We start from the raw sequence: 22,737 nt of genomic DNA on the forward strand, positions 1-22,737 counted from the left end.
ATCTAATTCATATAACATGGTGTAGTTAGAAGGGGAAGTGCAGAAGGGGAAGATCCGAACGCGAAAGTTGTGCATGTTTTTCTCTGATACCTGTTTGCTTTCCATAGGTAAGAATTTCATGAGTAAACATTTCTATCATAAACCCTTTCATATTCTTTTTGAATGAGCTTTTGTGTCAGCTCTCCTATGTTATTATGAAAGGATTAGTGAGCATTATCACAGAAGAACATAATAAATTAATGCTTGGCAGCCCAAGTCATGTAAAGGATGCTAAGGGCCTCTTAAATCCTGGCCAGTACACAGCGTGGCGCTGAGGGTGAAATGTGTGGTGACAGTGGCGTGATTTAGAAAATAAGTTTGAAAGTTAGGGTTTAGCTAAAGGTTCGTGCCTTCATAAGTGGAATACAGAAATTAAAACTGAGTCTCTTTGTGATTTGAATACTTTTTATCATTGAGCACAAAGTATATAAAATATTTATTCATTTGAAGTATAGGTCCTGTAATAGATGTTTTTCTTCAGGGAACATGAGTAACCAGTAGTAAGCAGCATCTGTACGATCTGAAGTGCCTGCAAATGCTCGTGGCCCCATTGTCAGTCTGTCACTGCCTGTGCTCCCGGGAATCAAGGACTGTTGGTAAGTTATGAGCTGAAGAACTTGGGCAGGAGATAAATCCCAAAGCACGTCCTTCCAGCCCTGGCCCTGAGCGCCTCTGAAGAACAGGGGATCGAGACTATCTATGACAGTGGTGCACAATGTGCGGGAAGTAGACAGGAAGGTCAGCTTGATTTGGCTGATGTTCATGTAAGATTGGCTAGGCAGGAATTCAGGGTATTTTCTAGCAGATGTATCTCCTTATTTCAGAACCTTTTTGATGGAAAGAGGACTTACTGTCTTGCCAAAAACCTCACTTCTGTGCAGTTCCTGATAACTGCCACGCTGTTTGAATGATTCATATTTATTGCTTTCCTGTAGTGATAGTCACTATCTTCGGTTAGGACTCAGCATTGAACACACCTCATTTTTGATTCATTCCACTGTATCCCAGCTTCCCTGCTGCCTTTCTCCTCTACTGTCCTCTCAGGCCTCAGTAATGCTGAACATTTGCTTTCAAAACAGAGTCATGATAAAGTTCTTCAGTATTTTGCTCTTTCAGTTCTTATCTGCATGGACATTCCTTTGAAATGTTCTGCAGTAGCCAGACAGACAGTGGGCCATGAGCAACACTTTTTCTCCTAATTACCATGATCTCACTGTTCACATGTTATTTTCCTCTTGTTTCTTGTTTTATGCTTGGGACTGTAAGCCTCTCATGACGTGTATAGTGTTGTACACAATGAGACGCAATCACTGAGTAGGGTTGGACTTCTATAAGCTAAATGTTCTAAATTTTAATAGTATAAGTTAAATAATATAAGTTAAATGTTCTAAATGTTTATTTTATTGATGCTTTTGAAATGGATTTGCTGAAAAACAAAGGAAATACAGATGTGGATCATGTTACCATAAAACCACATGCAGCAAAATCTTCATCTGTCTCCAGCATTTCATGTCTTCTGGGCATCCAAGGTAGTTGAGTTTGATTTACACAATCAAGCCATTCATTAAATATCTGTTTGAGTTTTAGGCAGATACCTCCTTTATCTAGTGATGAAATCTGACTACAGGAAACGGAGATATTCCTTTGTGAAAAGACCCCATTCTGCTTTATAAAGCAGATCAGCCTTGCAGCAATATACTTCTTGGAAACTGCCAAGCTTTGTATACCAAATATCGTTGTGAGGGCTCAGCAATAAAATATTTGCAGACTTGGGCTTGATCCAGCCACACAATAGCACACTTTTATGCAATATTTCCTCTTTCAACATCCATCTCCAACACTGTAATTCATTGACAACTGTCAGTTCATTTTAAGTCCAGAAATCTAGCCCAGAACACAAGGCAGTTTAGGGCCTGAATTCTTGTACAGGCATATTAATTATTTAAATCACTAGTGCAACTCCTGTTCAATAGACCACTTGCTGGGAGTCATTCAGGAGCAGAGTGAGCTGTGGTTTACTATTGCCTGCTGGATTGTACTGGAAGTCAGAAGTACACTCAGTGCTGCTATCATGCAGCCTGCTGTTACCAGAGAACTGCGTCATGGTGAGTGAATGGACAAGTGCCCAGTATGTTGGAGAGTATATATAAAATGGTCCAGCAAAGAGATGTAGTCCCTACCAGTCTGCATGAGGGAATGGCATGGAAACTTCTAATCTGAGTCACTTTTAGAAAAATTAAGTATCCCTGGGCAGATGGGAGAGGCTGTAAAACCTAGTGCTTTGCTGAAAGAAGCTTCTTACCTTGCAAAGCACCTTGCACATAAATACATGCAGGGAGCAATCATGCTGGTTCTGTGATACAGCTTCCCCATGTCTTTGGAGAGACAGGTCAGTTAGGTCAGCTTTGTCTTGCAGAAATGGGGGTAACTGTATTTTTGTGTTTTTTTAATTTTTGTGTTATTATAAAACCATAAGTTGTGGCCATTTTGCCTTTTTGTGCCTGAAATGGGCTCAGCCCAAACCAGCTTAATGGTAGGGTAGTCATTCAAACGACAAACATCTTCTGCTCCTAAAAAGCAACTACAATATATTTATTCTGTCGAATAACCAGCAGTGCATTCCACACTTACCAGTATAATGGGACCTTCAAAAGTGGAGAAGTTTCACATGACCTCAGTACATATGCCTGACTTGAAGCGCCTTTAAGGAATGACCTCCACCCCATTCATCATAATGGCTTGTTGACACTCAAATCCACTGTTTTGAGGGTTCCCCACCAATATTAACCCATTACAAAACTTGAATGGTAGGGGCATGGTTGGGCAGAGAGGTCACACTTAGCTGTGGTATCTGTGTTTCCACTGCCCCAAAGACAGCCTTTGCTGTGGGCAGCCTTGTTGCTACCACGCCACACAGTTTGGGTAGGTTCAGAGTCACAGTCGTTAGACGGTTACATAGCAGAGGAAACTAGGATGAAATAATGTTTTAGTTAAAGATACTAAGGATATCAACGCAGATGCAAATAAATGCATATACCACTTAAATTACTTGATATTTACTTATAACCTCCATATTTTATTCATGAATTTTACAATTCCAAATACAATGAAACTGTTAGAGTATTTATTACAAAGCTTATAAAATAATTAAATATTACACTTATATTTTTGGAGTTTTTTTACACCATAATTCATACTTTGTGACACTACCATTTTCTCTTCTCAGTTGTTGTCACTTAAGTGAAGAAATATAAAGGAAAAGCTATGCATTAATAAATTAATTATTTTACATCAAATAATAAAAAGGACACAATTATAAAAACAAAACAAAAAATTGTAGTTTTCCTAGAAAAAGGTTATAGTTATACAATGTCCAGTATCAAGACAGAGCCTGTAGGCTGAGATATGTTTCCAATCATCATTTCTTAAAACTGTCAGAGGATACATGTTTTTCATTTAAATTGTTGCAAAAGGAACTGCTAATTTTAACTGACCACTGTCTGGCATTAGTGCTGAGCTGGCTAATCTTACACTGAAATGATACTTTAAAAAGCACTAAAACTGGGCTACATTCATCAAAAGAAACTGTGGGATTTGGTGGAATTAGATAAATATGTCCCTCATAGCTATTCCCCAGAAAATTACAGTAGGACACAGCTCCATCTCAGAATGGTTTTGGCAAATAGGTTGGGTATTTTTTTCAATGAAAAACTTTTTAACTTGTGCCATTTGATACATAGTGTCACCTAACATCTTGATACTGAATGGTTACAAATATCATTGTGTTTATAACATTTATTTTGTTTGCTTGTGGATTCTGAAGTGAATAAAAGTATTTTGCAAATGTATAAAAAATAGAATTAACTTTTATTTGGTGAGAGCAAATCATCATTTTTTTTTCAATTTTTTTCATATCACCTGTATGAATAAATAACTATTTAGAGAAGTTTGCCATGAACTAATGGACTGTCATATTCTTGGTATTTCCTTTGGGTAACTGATGAATCAAAATTTGCAGAGAGATTTGAGATTAAAAAGAAGACAGTATCTTCAGTATCTTGGCATTCAAATAACCTAGCTTCTGAGAAAAAAACTACTTTAAAATATCAAGTTTAAATTTTAAAGTTATATCTACTGAGCTTAGCAAGTTGAAAACATAACCACTGAGCTCAATAAATCTGAGTTCCTTGAGTTAGTTGAAATATGAAATTCTATTTTACTTGTAACACACAGAAATATTAAAAGTCCCAATGTTCTAATGCTGAATATTTCTAGGAATACATTTCAAGTTGCTAGTTAACCACCTCTGAGTTTCTACACAAAGCAGAAAGTGAATTCTTCAAAACAATAAAAACATTAGCATGATGCAAAACTTGCTTTTCCAGCAGCAAGTATAATAGAGAAGCACCATATATCTTCGTAGTGCACCATTTACTTCTTGTGGTCACACGTGTGACACTGCGTTCTCCAAACAACAACCATTTGAATGTCTTTCCTGTAAAAGTGGCAGTAAACAGCTTCCTTACTCCGGAAGGATATTATCATAAAAAATATGAAAGGAAACACTTTTGGTTGTGCCATCTGTCATGCTGCCATGCTGTAACTTTACTCCTGCAACTCCCAATCTCCTTCGCTTTGCATTCTTACATATTAGCCAGCCTTCCTTGCTTTAATTTCTTCCTCATAACATATGACAGTGCAAAATGACACTTTTAAAGAAAGAAGAACTGCCCCTTGAGTCTTGGTGTTCAAGTGATTCCTAGTACCCTGTACTTTAGTGAGGTCAGCAAGTAAAGAAAAAAAAAGAAACATTCCTTTTTCAACATTTATCCACCAATTACTGTACCTCAGACATTCCCTTAGAAAATATGTCTCTTCTATCAGTGGTTTATGCGGCACCATGTCCTGCCTCAAAGCAAAGTTAATTCCAACATAAATTGAAGAGGAGACTCCTGTCACTGAAGGGTTCAGATAACATTTTGCTATCAGTTCTTCTTTGTGCATGATTTACAACATTGCTTGCCATAAAATTTGTGGTTACAGACACCATGCTGGGGTACCAGATGACACCAAGTGAAGAAATCCACACAAGAAGGATCACCTGAAGGGGAGAAATCCAAGCAATATGTTAAGACAGTGTTTTAGCAGTTCTACAAATCAGGCAATACTTCCACATACTTGTATGCATTGGTAATGTTAAAAATACTCAATTCAAAGACGAGGCACTATGAACTACCTTTCATCTCAAAGTTACTAGTTTCTTTTTAATTTCTTAGTTATATTGATAGAGATACAGATAATAGAGCTAATACAATAGTATCAGAGACTAAAGAAATCAAAGAACTAAGGGCACCACACTTCAAAGTTCAGGAAAATAGGAAGAAATGGGGATTAGACCACTAGTGAGTGGATAAAGAAAGGCATCCTTGTTCTCACTGCTGATTATAAACATTGTTCTAAAGCCAAGTACTTGCACAAATGAACCCGCTCCAGTGCCCTAGTGCTTGTCAATGTAAACATTGCGTGGAGTTTACCTCAGCCTCCGACAAGTGTCAGCTTTGAGCGTACGGACGGAAACCTGACTGCACGGACTCAGCACGCACAATGCTTTGCTAGGTGTTTGTGTTCCAGCATTTGCCAGAGGCTCTTACTTCTCTCCATTTGACTATACAGGGAACCTAAGCAATCTCTCTTCTACCTCAGACACTTCAGTTAGGTGTCATGAATCAGGCTTTTGGGACTCTGACTCTGCCATGTTGGTGAAATCTTAGTCGACTGTAATGGGAGAAGGGGACAGGCCGACAACGTTTACTTCTGAAAAGCACAGCTTTTAATTACAAAAATAAATAAATCAGACTTTTCAATTAACGTTTTATTTCACTTATTTTTATGTACAGATCATTTATGCTCACAGCCCAGTAGGTTTAAAAACATTGCATAGCTGCTCCTTTCTACAGTTTTGTAGTGGATGCTTTATGTTTCTTTAAAAGAGCAGAGTGATGATTCATACAGATGATTTATAAACAAATTCACAATGTCTGAGAGAGCAGTAAGGCATTTAAATGAGATTTAGCAAAATTTATAGCTAGACTGAAATCTCCTGTGAGCATGGGAAAAGATTCCATTCAGCCTGAGAACTACTGTTTACATGGTCAGTGAAAGGAATTTACACGGAGCCACTGCTGTCTGCGTTCTCAGATCAGCCACATTGAGACACGGAAGATAAATGCTGCCTCACAGAGCACAGGCAACTTCTTCATTTTCTACAGCCCAGGAGTCAGCTCAGTCTTTCTTATATGAATTTCTTTTTATCATTTATCGCTTTACTTTTCTGATTCCCTTTTATAAGATGGCAAAGGTGATTTTTGGATACTTTTATCACCCTCGTATGTATTTGTATGAATACAAAAATCAGAAAAGAGATGTCATTTTATTCCTCATTTTTGTAGAACATATTTCTCCCTGTAAATACTAATGTTATGTAAAGAAAATACTGTCCTTATACAGTTCTCGAGGAACTAGGAGCGTCAATACCGTACGGTAAGTAACCTTCCCTCTCAACGGTGTAACATTTTTATTCTTACCTGAGTGTCAGTAAGGGTGAAACTGGTAGCTTAGCACCACAGTTAGCATGACTTGACCTACTGTCCACCACAGAGAATTTGCCATGGGGCCCAGAGCAGACAGCAGATGAAAACCATGCAGAGCACAAGGTGAGGAAAGCCTGTGTTCTCATTAAGTCAGGCACAAGATAGCTTGCTATCTGAGGGTAAATTTTCTAAAGTTACCTATGACTTGTTTTTAAAAATTATATAAGCAGTGAGGAGGCTATGTTAATCAGTCTTTATGTCCCTTTTGAAGATTGGCGTGCAATGGTAACATTACAGAGCTATAGTGGTTGAAAACTTTACTCTTGGGACCTAACCCAAAGGCCATTGAAATCAACAGAAGGACTCCCACTGACTTCAATGGATGTGGATCAGGCTGTCAGCTCCGTATTTCCATTTATTCAATTATTTTTGTGTTGTTTTAATTCTGACACATTTCAAGCAGTCAGCTTTGCTGGCTAGGGGTTATGGTGACCGTAACTGCATCTAAGAGAAGGATGGAAATGACCTAGCTTGTCTAGGAAAGTGTGTAAACTCTCCCTAAAACATTAATTTCTTGATGTGTGATCACTTGTGATCACTGAACTGGAGCTGCATGGCTGAGAATAGAGACTGATTTGCTTCAACGTGATTCCAGCACAGCTGGTTCCCTCTCTTTTTGCTGGTTTAGACAGAAAGTTAGCAGTGAAGAGATAATTGATCTCTAGAGCCTGATGACCCAGTTATAATAAAGGAGAAAGGGCTCCTGCAGATGTTAGGAGAGACAGAAACAGGCCAAGGCCAAAATTAGTAACAGACATTACTCCAGACATGAAATAGAGGGAGGCTGGGGTGAAAAAATAGTTTTTGCTCTATCATGAAAAAAAAAGGATGCAATACAGAAATTCTGAAGTACAGCAGAACTTTTTAAGAAAGTTATTTAGCATTTTAATTATTAGGACCATTTAATTGCTTATAAAAACAGCAACACTGCTTACTTTTCCCTTTTAGGACCATTTCATCTAAATATTCAGTCTAGCTCAGTTTCAGCTGACTGAAAGGAGCAGTTTGGATTCAGGTCCCCAGACAGAAGTTTGATTCTGTGTGTGTCTTGAGTCAGTGGAGTAGAGTGGTCTACATTAAGACATTACTGAGTTTTACAGAGTTTCTAGGCACACTAAATGTCTCAGATCAGTACAAATGAGAGGGGAGGTTGGCTAATTTTAAATTACAAGATGCAGAGCCAGAGCTTGACCTTTGATCTCAGCTCTCTTACCACTTTTCTTTTGCAATCCAGCCTGAGCTTTATAAATATTACTTTCAGCTCCCTGCTTTAAAAATGGTAACAAGACAGTTAGTATAAGGTTATGTATGTATATATGAAAGTTAATAATGTGTGAAGTGCTTCAGCATGCTTGGGTAATTGGTGTTATATGGGACTAACCTGGGCCTCCATGAGCTTTTTTCCTCCATTAAGAAGGAAGCACAAATTGTAGCCAGCTTGTAATCAAATATATGGGAGGGCAAATGCCCTTTTTCTGTGGTGGTTCAGAGAATTCCCATTCTGCCATCCAGAGAGACACAGAGCCTCTTGCTCTTCCTTCTCCTCTAGAATTGCAAAACATGCTAAAGAGATGGAGAAGGATACTGGAGATACACAGGTGCAGGTAGAGCTTAATTCCATGTTCCCTGACTGCACCTGTCATACACTTGATCAGGAGCAGAGAGAAGAGCAAGTATATCCTAGACAAAGCATTTTTGGACATGGGGGAGATGGGTGCAGTCTGAACCTTGGGTGGACTTCAAAACACCAAAAATAAATGGCATGCTCTCATTGCTCAGTTCAAAAGTCACTATTTTTAATCATTTATTGGTACCGGGATAGGACGTTTCGATGTGATTCAACAAGATAGTCTAAAGATATAGGTCAGATGCAGGTCAAACCCAAAAGGCAAAGCTTCCTTTAACATACCCTTTTTTTTTTTTTAACATAACTCTGTTTTTAAAATCTTCTCCTGTCTGTCCCGGTTATATTCTCATGCATGCTTTAAGAGGGTTCTCTTTGAGAAGCAAGATGCTTTAGTATCAGTGACAGTAAAGCTAGAAAGTTTGGGGAAGATTCATGTGTGCAGCAACATGCCAAATATTAATCTCCAGCAGGTATAACTGAAGAAGGTGATTTGTGCTGGATATAGAGTTCTAAGCAGTGAACCCTCCTGCAGCATGTAGAGCTGGGTTTTACCTCTTTTGACAGGGGCTGGGCAGAAGTTTGTATTGCAAGCCCTCAGGTTTGCTGGTTTCTGATGGGGCAAGCACCCAGAAGCTGGTCTCCCTTGGCGCAGGCACTGTACACTCCGGGTTTGCACTCCCCCTCCACATGTTACTGTACACTGCCGAGAGGAAAAAACGAAAAGCCATGTTTCATTATAGAGAATCTCTCAGAGCTCACAAAATCCAAAGGGGAAACATTCAAGGGCTTTGGATGAGACTTTCAAAGAAAGAGAGGTCAGTATCAGATGTGGTGATGCTCAGCAATCCCCAGCAGGCCCAGCTTTTCAAAGGTCTGTGCATCTGTTCCCCATGTTGAACTCTTCAGAAAGTTTGGTTATTTAAGGACTCAGCTGAAAATATGGTTCTTTACTTTGATACCTGGACATGAACCAAACAGTTTAGAAAACCTGTTCCTGATTGTCTGCATTGATTTCTTTTGAACTCTGAGCCTCTGGGCCCAATCCTGCTGTCTGAACAGAGATAAAACTCCTGTGAGAACCATAATAATGACAGTACCTGGGGAAAAACACTATGTATTTGCAGGAAGATCTATGAAGTATTTTAAAATGAATAAGCCTTTTACTTGTATGTGTTTCATGAAAAGTTGTCTTTAAGATAAATGTGATCATCTGATTACAATTATCAGGCATACATTGTTTCATGTAAATGTTACTAAATGAGTGTGTCTCATTGATATGTGACGCATAAAGTAGACAAGTTCCAGAAAACAGAAGCTTGTTTGCAAGAATGTAGAAACAAATACAGACTGATTCCATAATTAATCATAGTATTTAGGGAATTCCAGACAATCTGTGCAGATGCTCAAATACATTGTGCATACGGATATGTAGCAGTTCAACCACAGTGCAGTTTGAAGAAACCTGAGAAGGAAAAGTTGGAAAATGAGCATGGAATATAGTACCTCTGGAGCACAAATAACATTTTTAGGTGACATTCTTCAGTTTCAGGACAAAGAAATGAAGTGCACCAAAATACATGATGAATATGGACCAGCTGCATCAGGCTTCAATGTCTGAGTGGTATGTCCTTCCTTAGGGAATGGCTATGTGCAGGAGACACCTGTGGACTGTTATCCTTGTGGATATCTGCTCAGCACAATCAGATGTTTGATTGCAGCACATTTAGATAGACTGAAGCTAGCTTTAATCTAGATAGCTCGGACTCATGTGGCCCTAAAGACACAGCAGCATGGACTTCAGCAGTTTTTGCCACTCCAGATGTTCATGCCAACCCAGCTAGTGTCCATTCTTTGGCATATAACACCATAGCTCTTCTAGGTTTGATATCTCCAAGACCAAAATTGCAACCCCACCTTCTCATTATGGTGGATAAACTGTCTGAGAGTCAACAGTCCCATTGCAGTTGTTTTGTTCTTCAGTGCTCTGTAGTGAAAAGCTCTAGGGGATGCTGTTGGAACTACTGTGTAGAAGAAACTTGTGCCTTTTATGAACTTCTCAAGTCAAGACATGCGGTTACTGCTGGAGATAAGAGTGTTAGGGCAGGGAGGGAGAGGCAAGAAAGTTACTCATTCCTACCTGCTGCCAGGGGGAGGAATACCAGCCAGACACCATGTTATACAAGGTGTGTGATGGACAGGGCCCAATGTTGCAAACTTCTTCCAGGTCAATATTTGGTTTCTTGATGTTTCTACATCTTCTCTGAGGAAAGGTGATCAATTTCCCATGGATGCTTTTCTCACCACATTTCAGTTCTCGCTTTTGCACGCCTGAGCCACAAGAGGCTGAGCACTGCAAAAACAAAGTACAAATTATGCGAAATTACAAAAGCATTGTACAACTGAAAACACAAAGAGCATGTTCCAGTCCATAATCTGTAAACTGAAATATGGATCCCAGCCAGTTGAAAGTTGAAAAAAACAAGGACATCAGGGTACCTCTAACTACATCTTGATGTATAGACCTGTGTTTTTTATAGGGGCTTGCCTAAAACACCTGATTTTAAAATGAAGTTCAGCTTTTTTTTCTTCCATGTGGTTTGTGCGTGTCCTGAGTCAGTGTTCTCAAACAAGACTAGCAAAGGAACAAAGTCAACCATGTAACTGCACCACTTTACCTCGCTCCAAGAAGAAACCACCCACTGGAGCCGGTCATTTTTGGGACATCGTCCTAGCACACAGGTTTGCTGGGTTTCAGGTTTCTGGTCTCTGCTGCACATGCTGTCAGGCAAGATTTTCTGCTTAGGCAGACTGGTACTTTTGCAGTAGACATCCCGTTTCTTAACACCTCTCCCACAAGTCTTGGAGCACTGTGATGGAAAGAAATAGTCATTTGAGCTAGAGGAAATGAAAATTGGCATTATTTTTGTTTTACAGCTGAGCATAGAATACAATGTGCTGTGTAGCTGCTATTATAATACAAGTAAACTTGAAATTCTATTGGTATATATGTAGTAAAATAACATTCATATGCCACTTTTCAAACATTGTTCTGAGTGTTTTCTTTATGTAGACTATCAACTTTTATAGCCCGCACATAGGACAGATAGGTAATATCTCTCTTCTGTAGATGAGGGAAGCTGGAGTTGTGAGCAAAATGCATTTTTCTGTGGACAGCATAGTTGAAAGCTGGTCCTAACCTCCCATCTCAGAAATCTCTCACAACAAGATGTTCTCAGCCATTTGTTATTTTATCTTCACCTGGGCCTAGAGGGATGAGATAGAGGCAGAGAAAACTACCCAGGGAATCTTTACAGGACTCCTTCACCAAATGACTCTCACTGCAAGACAGACTCTGATACAGACAACAGTTAAGATGTGTGACCAAAGGTATGTTAATTGCCAAGGTTACAACTGAAGCTTAGGACAAGTCACCAGTGAATAAATATGCATTGCTGAACTGTGGTTCAGTTTAAACCACATTCTGTGTTTTTCATTGCCTTAGCATGCAACAGTGCATTAATGAGTCATTTCTGGTAAAATAGGGAAATAAATGGCCCTGAGATAATGCTGCTGACTTTCTACTGTGTTGCACCCTCTTTCAATTGCTCTTTTTAATAATAATTAACAGGCACATTCCAATGCAGAATCTCATGCTACCACTATACATATTAAACCATAAATGTTTTAAAGAGATTTCATGAAAGCAGAGTTGTGCTGGGGATGCAACAGAAATATCTGCTTGCTGAAAAGCTACGATTTATAATCTTTCCTCTAAATAAAGAAAAAAAACCCTTTACATTAAAAATGACTCTGACTTGAGAGACTGAGTATTTTGCATTTTTTTTCTTTTAACTCCTTTGAGTCTGTGATACAGCAGCTTTCAGCTGAAGTCTGAAAAGCTTTGCTAAATTGGTCAGTAGGCCTGTCACTATATTTTGGCAGGACTTGGGGACCTAATTTTCATAGGCCTCCTTTGAAAACTCCCAACTTGAGGCATGTATCTCCTAAGGAGGAGAAAAATACATATGTAGTGTTACAGAGGAAAGTATGAAAGTATGAATATGTTTGAAGACTGTGTTCTTCCCTTTTAAGTATCTAATCATCTTCTCTGTTTTTTATAATCTCAAGCCATGGTAAGAACTCCTTCACATACACTGGGAGAAAAAAATCCTTTTTGAGTGTTAAAACTCTGTTATGATGGACTACTGAGTAGTGACTTGTCTGTCATAGTACATGACAGGGTACTCCCCTCGAGAGGTAGTCTGCACTTCTTGACTGGGAATGCTTTAGTCAAGTTCTTCTTGAACACTTAGAGAGTAACTACCAAAAAGTGTGCACACAAGTAATACATTTTGCAGTGCATTTAAATCTACCTTGAATCTCATTACATGAAGATGGAAAAACTCAAAAATTATGTAGCTCCTTTTGATATAGGTACACTGTTGGCTCTCTCTCTAATGTACAGATTTGCCAGTACTTCATTTATCCTTATGTTAGCAGTTCACACCAGCATCAATAACAGCGAAAGAAAGAGCAGAAATTAGTTTTGTTTAAGCGTGTGTGTTTTTTAACTCAGCCCTGTAGACCGTCAGGCCTTTCATACGCTTGTGAAGGAGGGTGTGTGCACGCAGGAATCTGCCTAGGGGCCCATGGCTGCTGCCTTATGCTCCTGTGGCAATTAACTGCAGCGCTACTCTACTTCTAGGAGAACAGTTAACACTCTTAACAAAGGCAAAAGTACAGAAGTGATTATTGTACATGTAAATCATAACTTTATCAGCCCATAATTCAAAAATGTGTGTACATTAATATGCAAATCTAACCCCAAATGATTCTTCATTTCTTGACTGCCTCTCATCTCTAAAAAAAGTTAATATTGCTGTGGGAATTAATCTCAGGGAGGGATTCATGGCTTTAAAGAATCCATAGAGCCTTAAGCTATGAAAGTAGAAAAAATGTATCTATCTGTTTGTATGTACTAAAAAGGAACGGATGTGTCCACTTCCAGCAAGCCCTGCTGTCTGATCATGTATAAAGGCTAATTAAAATATATACATAGTTTACATACTATTTTCATGAATAGAGCCACTTGCAAAGTATTAGTCCTTATGAAGTTTGTACTGTTCTCTCTCTTTTAGCATAATTTTTGGCAATATTTTCATTATGCTAGCAAAAGGAAAAGTAAGTTTTTCTCCAGATTACCTGAGACCACAGTCCAGGGCTCCATTCAGGTGGGCAGTCTTGATTATTGCACATCTGCACTTGTGTAGGGGTGCTGACAGGACACAGGGAATGGGCCACCACCTCCTCTCTTTGGAAAGCCTTTATCTGGACACACTGAATGAGGCGACTTTGCTGCCCTCCTCCACAAGATTTGCTGCATGCGCTCCATTCTCCTGCTGACCAGCTTAAAGGAGAAAATATGTATTAGAAACTAGGAATCCAATTAACTTTATGAAATCAATGCATTTGAGCCACCTATCGAATATGAATTATTCAGTGATTCTGCTTAGTTTGCTCTCCTGATGCACTGATATTTTTTTCAAGCAATCAGAAAGCCTAAGTTATATAATCTATCTTCAAAGCATAGAACATTTTAATGGGGATGAAGTATAAATCATACAAATGGAAAAGCTGCTATTACTTATTTAGAGTTCTCATCTACCAGAACAAACTTATCTGTAAATCTGACTTGGAATTTGTAATTCCATGGGGATCAGAGTGGTACTGCCATTGAGAGTGGTAGACTATCTAGAAAATCTAAGGATCTGGATAACACATCACCATTCCTTCTTAACCATGTCTGTGTTTTTTATTGAAAACACTATCTCTAAAACAGAAGAAGAAAAAAATCTTGTCTAAAGAAATGATAGGCTGATCTCTTCTGTCACTTTAGTTGCTGAAGAGATATCCAAATGGACCAATACTCCAGAGGAAGAAATCAGATACATAGAGAAAGAGATAGTCAAAATTCTGCTAATAGATGAGATTGAGTTATTGCCAAGTTCTGGCAGGGCAGGCAAAGAATAGGGCCAGTTTACCTGCGTAGGTACCACCAAATGCGTTTGTACAGAGAAACATTTGTATAGTGTTGTCCAGTGATACATAAATGTCAGCATGGTGTTGTCCAGTGATAATTATGTCATAGCTTAGCTTTCTTCTGTTTACAAAAAAGAATTGGCTTGCTAAAATCAGCAGCCCTGTCATTAGTGTTTGGAGGATTTAAATGTCCTCAGACAAATATATTTGGCAGCCAGATGATGCAGAATCTAAAAAACAGTATGAATTTAACCAGCCAAAAACTATTGGGCAAATCTATACTTGAGTGACAGGCAAGCTTCCATCATGCATGTTTATCACAAAAAGTAGCTAAAGGCTGAAGAATTATTGTCAATTGCTTAGGATAAGTTCAGTTTTGAAACCTTAAAAGCTACTCAGTATTTGTATTATTGAAGCACTGGGTTGGTCCCCAACCTCTGTGTAATGCTATGCAAACATACAGCAAAGTGTCTTTGTCCTCACAGGCTTACAATGTAAGCGTAAGACCATAAATAACAACTGGAGAGGAAAACAGAAGTGAAGAAAGCAAAGGAAATTATAAATGACTAAATGATTACTCAAGATAAGAACTCTTATTCAAATACCCAGCACTGATTTAAGGTCAGAATTTTAAAATAGCAGTTTTATGAACTTTTCATAATTTATTTCACAGAAAAGGTTCTTGTCTCAAATCCAACTGCTTGGCCTATCCTACTTGGTGCTTTTTTGCAGCATTAGCCCTGTGACAACTAGAATAGCTGCCTATATAGAATTTTAATGACAGAAAAGGCTTTTTTCTTCTCACTATGTGAAGGATGAATAGCATCACATTTGCCTGTTCTTTCACATCTGTCTGAAATCAAAAGTAACTTTAATTTGTAAAGATGTATGAAAAGCCTATCTTGGAAAAACTCCTTTGGGAAAAGAAGAAAGCTTGACTCACAATCTAGTAACTCCAGTAACTGCCAAAAGTATGGGGAAGTATAAAGGGCCCCAATTAGGACAAAGAAATGTTAGTGTGAAAAAAATCAGTAGTTATGTATTTCCAGAACACTTCAGAAGTTCTCTTTTTGTCTGATTTGTAAATATTTGGAATATTGAAACACAAACTTCTGGAAAAAAGGTACAGTCTTAATCTGTGCTACAACGTACAATTACTTTGCCTTGGTGTTTCTGGTGACTGTGATTGGTAGAGCAACTGAAAATGATAATTTTAAGAGTTTACGCACCAAAACTATCAAAAAAGTCTCCCTCTTCATAGAGGAATGGCCAGTAAACCTGCTTTAATGTCCTCTAGCAAACTGCCATTTTCCAAGATTATCTGGGCTGTGATCCAACAGTATCTTTCATTAGCCCAAATATCTAAATAATTATGACCAGATTTGGCAGCTCCGAAATCCAACAATAACAGTGTGCAGTTCTGGTGACTTTCTGTGTTTGTACTGTTAGGATAGTAACTTTGTTCCTCCTCAGATTAATAAGTCTTTGTTCTTATGCGGTAGTTATTCCTCACTGAACTTTACAAGTCTGGAGTCTTCACTTTTGTGTCACAAGACTGACATACTTGTGTCTCCATCTGCCATTCACCTCCTTCCTCCCCTGCCTATTATGCCTACCACATTTATTTCTTCTTTATTTGCTCATTATTAAGCATGCTTTATTTCCTCCATGGTATTTATTAATACTAAATTTTCTGATGTTTGGCAGTCTCAGTTTTATGGGAGATACTACATGCCGTAAGCTTCTGGCAGATTCCTGAGCAGAGATAATCTGGTTTAGTTCTATCCGGTTCATTGGCAATCTGTTGATTTAAGACATGGTCCCACATGTAGATCGTTCATACATTTAATATATTTTGAGGATTTAAAAAATAATTAGTTAGTGACTTGAACACTTTCTCTGCAGTTTGGGGGCACTGGGGTTTCTGTGGTTTTTCTTTTTGTACCTTTTTAGGGTTCCAGTCATTAATTGTGCTGTAAAGTACAATAAGACTCTTAGAGCAATTCAGCATAAAAACATTACATTGCATGTCAAAACAGATATTCAGATATTTGCAGTGATATATCTATCAGTGGATCTTCAAAGTATATGGGGACCTCCAGTTAATAGAAATGGAGATTTTGTGTGTGGTCTGAATGCACCAAATAGAAATGAAGATCATGTTTGTGAAACTTTATACCAACACAATGCCACATAAAATGAAGGTGAGCATTAACGGCTTAAAAGGTCTCCTGGAAACATCATAGAAGCTACATTTCTGTCTACATGATATTGAGTCCACTGGATAAAAATACTTCTGGCAGAAGATAAGTCACATACAAACGGATTGTGTTTGGCTACAAAGATTACTTAAAATTAGTATTCAGAAAATCATGTGGCTAAAAGCAATCTACAGAAACTGCTGAAGCAGGAACATGGAGCTCTCATGTGACATGCTGCCATTATTTAAACCTTATCTCTATCCTTTTGTGGTCACACTCTATAATTTGCCATTTGGATTTTTGTGTTCTCTGCTGTAATCTTTAAATTTTGCAGGAAATTCCAAACTATTACTGGACCATTTTTGAGTATGTTAAACATATTGCAAACTATGGATTTTTAAGTAAAAACAAAGCCACTACACAGCATATATGTCTTTTCACTTTACCCCATCATCCTCTCCTGGATTGGGGGAGATAGGGAAAGACTATTTTACTATAAAATGTGCTATTTTTGTGTAAGTATGGGAGCAGGCTTGGCCAATTGCTTTTACCACCCATTGCTGTTATCAGTGCAGAGTAAAAACAGCAGAGAACAGGACAAGAGCTTTCCTCCATTTCTTCTGCCTTCTGCTGCTATGCACCACTGCTGCATCTCCAACTAGCTTCACTTCAATTTCTCACTGAACCACTCTTGTCTTCCATGTATCTCTTAGGAAAATCTACTGTTGCAGAAGTCAGATGTCTTGTCCAACATAATATAGCTTTTCTGATCTTTATTATAAAACTAAAATAATGCTATGGCTGCAAAGTCAGGCATGCAAAAGTAAAAAAAAAAAAAACCAGCAGAAGAAAGACTGCCAATGTCTCCTTAAATCTATCTATTTATATTCTAAGCCACATGAAACTGTGTTTAATTATATGAACACACAACATTTTTCTTCCAAAGGACCCCTACCACAGCTACTATAAATCAGTGTGACTCCCTTGTTTTTAAGGGAGCTCTATTGATTTATGCCAGCTGGATTCTAAATACTTATATATATATCAATGTCTTCCTTTGCACCTCACCTTTCTTATGTCTTTTAGACAGTAAGATTGTTAACATAGGAAATGTCTCCATATATATTTTTGTGGGCACCAGGAGTATTGCTGACAATTTATTTGGCTTAGATAATCTTCTTACTGGTATCATAATACTCTATGGTACATTTTGTCCAAAAATCAATAATTACACTTCACAGGATTCTTTTAACCTAATCTAGTATGTGGAATCTGAGTCACGGGGCCATGCTTCCACATGGGGAGTAGCACTTTACTCAGGAAATGGTCTTATTGATTCAAGGTGAGTAAAGGTGGCAGAATAGGCCTCTAAGTAACTTAGATTTACTCAGTGTCACATAGCTAACCCCAGCATGGTGACAGAGCTGCAAGCAATCCTCAGGAGGTCTTGCTTAGCAGCATTAGAAATACCGCCTCTATTATTGTCACTGGGCAAAAGCCTACACAAGTAACATTTTAAAACAATTACTGTTTTAAGTTACAGAATAAAAGTGGGTTCATCTAGCAGGCTATACAATTCTGTGTACCTATCAGAGAGGACTTCTTTCCTGGCAAAGTCAGACATAAGGCACAGTGAAAAGGTACAAAAATAAAGAGCACTTACTATGCTGGGCAGGGATTAGTATTGCATAGCTTTGTTTCAGTTAAAGACTTCATCCTTGGGCCACAGAAAGAGGAATTAACTTGTGTACGATGATCTTCTAAACAAATTGCTTTTGCTGTAATGTGTCCTATAGAAGGATTAGAAAGAAAGATAGTAAAATAAATGATTACTCAAAATGCAAGAGAAAATAGTGGGGAAGAATTTTAACCAAACAAGTCCAAGCTCATGCTTGGTACAATTCCACTGACTTGAACTAAATAAAATAGGATTTAATTTGGCAACATGTTTTTAGCACTAATTTTCTTCTCTGCAACACAGGTACTATTGAAGTCAGATGAAACATTTTAGTTATAAACAAAATACTTGGAGAATCTTCCCCCAGCAGAAATCAGTAATACTTCAAATCCTCATTTCCTGCAGGAACAAGCAGTACTTTCTTAGAGCTTTCCTCACGTGTTTGCAAAAACATTTTGCAATTCTTTCCCTATGTCTTTACAGACTTCAGAATTCTGGAAGCTCCTGAACCTCGTGTCTATCTAGTTTCAGCAGCAGGACAGATTAGAGAAGGCTACAAATGCCCTAAGAGATTAAGTGATTTTATATATTTATCCTTTAATTGAGATGGATCTTTTACTTCACACATGGTTCATTGGGCACAGCAAGTCAAATTAGGAACACTGTTGTTTTCATTGTCTTTATATGTATGCTGTAATGTTCATTTGTTTTAAAGAGAAGCAAGAAAAATACAGTTGTCATATTTTATACCTACCATCCTCCTGGTGGCACTTCTTCCCATGGGTGGTCTACTGATATGCTAGGAAGCCTGACAACATACCAGCAAGATATTCCCAAATGTCACCTGGAATTTTTTTTTTTTTTTTTTTTTTTTTTTTTTTTTTGCCAGTGCAGGAGCATAGCGTAGCATTTGCTTGGTCATCCAGTCCAAGTCTTTGCTATTAAAGACAGCTGCATCATATAATCTTGTTTATATGACCCAGCCCCAGTTGAAAAGCCATTAAATTTTTAATTCTCAATTCTTTTTGCAAGACTTCCCACATGCCTGTTTTCTGCTTTCATTAAATCCTAGAATTACTCTCAGTGACAGAACATGCAGGATTTAGAAAAATAAATACATGGTGTGAACAGAGCAAATACCTAGAGGAATATGGTAATAAGAAATCTTTAGCTTATATAGAATTTCAGAGTTTGACCTGGCTTAACTCAAATATTTGTAATTAAACAATGAGAAGATCAGGGTGGAACTGTCAGTAAAGGTCTTGATAATATTTTGGTCTTCAATTACTCTCTACAGAGAGATACATTTTACTCCTTATTATTTGTTATCTTTCTATGTTCCCAAATTACAACTACATCAAAGCACATATTTAATTCCCACATTACTTCAGCAGTAAGATATTATATGGCTATGACTGACCTGAAGAAGAAAGACTGAGTCACCTTAAGTGACATGAATTGAGACAGGGATGAGATTTTTTTTACTTAAAAGAAAGCGTGAAGGTACTTAATTTATGTAATAAATTGTCACATAAAAAATAAGGACCAGGCATTCAGTGTAATCCCCAATATCTACTGGTACATACTTGCATAAAATTTAAAGGTGCTGAAATGTTTGAGATGTCTTTAAAATGAAAGAGAGGAGGATTGGGGACTGGAAGGTTACCTACCTCCGCCACAGGTAGCCGAGCACGCTGACTGCACCGTCACCCAGGAGTGGCTGTGTCTTTTGACAGAAGTCTTGTTCTCATGGGTGATTTTGGAAAATGTATATTCCCAAGCAATCCCAGGATTTTTGCCTTGTAACAGGATCTAGAGAGGGGTATTTGGGTTTTGTTTAAAAAAAGGGAGGGGAGGATAAAGAAAAAAGTTCTGTCATTCTGAAGGAAGTTGAACGACATATAATACATTCATAATATATTTATACACATCGCGTTTCTGACAGAATTTTCAGGGCATCTAATTCTTTGTTAAACTAAAACGACCAAGGTAATTCCTAAACAGCAAAGTTTTTGCAAGGACCAACACCTGCAGGGCATGTAAGAGAAGAGTGCAGAAATACTGGCTTCAGTACAACGCTCCTTTAAGTCAGAAGGAATTTGACTGGAAGGGTGGAGGAGAAGTGCCTTCAGCTGGTGTGACCTATCCGCCAAAGACTTATCGCAGCGCAGTATGTGTTAGTGTTCCTGCCCTCGTGCTCACTGCTGCGTCCAGGAACGGCCCTGGACCAGTGGATCCCTCCGTTCAGGGGCTCGCTTGCAGGTGCCGGAGTTTGCTTGCGGCAGTGCCGTGGACGGAGTAAGGATTTGGTGCTGGGAGAAATTTTCTGTCTTGTACCAAGCAAAGACTAGTCCAGCTGAGCCTTTCACACCACCATCTACGCATTCAGAAGCATTTGCCCACTGGAGTAAACTAAAATGCTTTAGTGCAAGGAGCTTGAAGTAGTATAGCTGCATGGGGAGTGGGAAGAGAGCTGGTTAGAGGTGGCTTCCTGAGGCTGATGGTGTAACAGAATTTTTTCTTGTAAATAAAAAGTTTTCCTGTACATGTCTTGCAATAGGGAATCCACAGCAAACGCAGATGGGTGCTAAATTTTTGTTCAGAAGACCCTCAGCTGCTGTTTTTGTCATGATGATTGAAACTGATAAAGCTGTCAAAAGTTATTCAAGGAAAGGACTGGAAAAATCTTTTATTTCTGATTTTATCAGGATGTTGCCCATAATAGAAATTTTATAGAAAGTGTGATTACTGGCTACAGTAACAATCTTTGTCACTTAACGCAGGGAGCCTAGCTCTTGGAGGTGTTTCTCAGTGTCTGTTCCACTATTTAAAATTTTACTGGTAAATTATATTGAAGCGTTCATGTAAACAACTTTCTACAGTTCACTGTATTCATGCCACCAAAGTCTGAATTAAAATCAGTGCAAGATGTATGAACATCTGACACATACCTAAATTTGGGGAAAAATTTATTTTTAACAACATTTATTTTAGAAAGCATTTTTGGAAGCTAAGTACGTTTATATTCATACTTCATAGAAAGAGAACAAGAATTTACAATTATAGAGCTCTATTAAGTTTTATTTCTTCACCAATATGGGTCTGGTCATAGTAATATAAAGAGCAGGTGCAGTTAACCTCACTTCCTAAACATGCTTTTTGATAAGCATTAGCATTTCAACTATGATTCCACTCTACGTTAATGATTACCTTTCAGTATATTCATAAAATATGGCAGACAATATGTAACATGACATCTAAACCGAGTGGTTAAGCACATCCATGTAGGTAGAACTGACCTCTGTATAGCTAGGTTTCAAAAAACATCAACAAACTTACATTTATGTCTTTTATGACCAAGAAATTTAATAACATTTTAATATGTGGCCAAGTGTGTTTTAAAGTATTCAAAAAATGTACATATTGGAAAAGAGAAATTACCTATGACAGTGAAAATTTAGACCAAATTTACATGAACTGGAGCTCAATAATGCTGAACACATGAAGGATTTGGACTACATACTGTTTACTTTTCTAGAGGAAAGAAAAATGGATGCTATATATTCCATTCTTAGCCAAATATTTTCAGTCAGTGAATCTTGAAAATGAGCCAATCTGAGAATATAGGAATTTAGAACTGTAAGAGGCAAAATACATTCAAAAGAAAAGGAGGGTATGTGCCTTCTCACTGAAAGATTCAGACTAGAAAACCTTCTAAGCATAGGGAAATTGAAATACGTAAACAAGACTAAATGCTTTACTGCAAGGAGCTTGTTGCATGAACACCTTAAGATACCTGTCCCTATTTCTAGTGAATATTCCTGACAGAAGTAATGTTCCTATATCTGCTTTACAGAAGAGTCATATGAGTAGATCACAACAATTTTACAAGAACAGGATTAAAGTCAAGCACTCTGAAATTAGAAAACATTGGAATTGAGACTGCTGTGCAACTTTGAGCTGCCCTGCACAAGCACTTGCTGAATCTTTGGATTACATTGTATCTTCCAGAAAGCTTCTGCCATGTTCAGTGATCACAGCACAAGGTGCTCACTAATGAGGGTATAACAAAGTTTTCCATAGTTTGTTTTATGTTCATTCTTTAATAGGCAGTTTCATGCCCTATTTGCTATGCCCTGTTCAAAGCTTTATCACTTTTTCAGGACTCTCTTTTTCCTTTGGTCATTCATCACTATTTGATGCAAGTGTTTTATAATATTTATCAGCCCCTTCAGGTGAAGGAAGATGTCTCTTCCATATGAATTTTGATATTTAGGAGGCAGTACAACTATGGATTGATCCTTTGTCCTCCTGCATCTGGGGATTTATACAAGCAGTGCTGCAGTCTGTGTCATTGGCCACACTTGGGCAGATTCTTAAAGTGATGGCAAAAAAGTCCAACTCTGTTACAACAGCTATTCCACAATCACTTTGAATCTTGAACTTAAAGACCATGGGCATTAGTTTCTACCAAAAAAAGGCTGCAAGATTTTATTTTAAAAC

At 38.0% G+C, this 22,737-nt stretch overlaps 1 protein-coding gene across 5 annotated transcripts in view; it reads right to left on the minus strand.

Moving 5' to 3' along the window:
• Positions 1–3,084: 3,084 nt before the first annotated feature.
• ADAMTS18 (ADAM metallopeptidase with thrombospondin type 1 motif 18) overlaps positions 3,085–22,737 on the minus strand; it is a 205,609-nt gene continuing 185,956 nt past the window's right edge. For all 5 annotated transcript variants that reach the window (XM_064519722.1, XM_026107646.2, XM_026107648.2 and 2 more), the window contains 7 exons: positions 19,905–20,046; positions 18,220–18,346; positions 13,519–13,723; positions 10,992–11,183; positions 10,454–10,666; positions 8,869–9,016; positions 3,085–5,140 (listed from right to left, as the gene is read on the minus strand). In XM_064519722.1, coding sequence (XP_064375792.1) covers positions 5,025–5,140; positions 8,869–9,016; positions 10,454–10,666; positions 10,992–11,183; positions 13,519–13,723; positions 18,220–18,346; positions 19,905–20,046 — 1,143 coding nt within the window. In that variant the 3' untranslated portion in view covers positions 3,085–5,024. The remainder of the gene's footprint in view (positions 5,141–8,868; positions 9,017–10,453; positions 10,667–10,991; positions 11,184–13,518; positions 13,724–18,219; positions 18,347–19,904; positions 20,047–22,737) is intronic.

Source organism: Dromaius novaehollandiae, chromosome 13, assembly GCF_036370855.1.
Source record: "Dromaius novaehollandiae isolate bDroNov1 chromosome 13, bDroNov1.hap1, whole genome shotgun sequence".
Lineage (NCBI taxonomy): Eukaryota > Metazoa > Chordata > Aves > Casuariiformes > Dromaiidae > Dromaius > Dromaius novaehollandiae.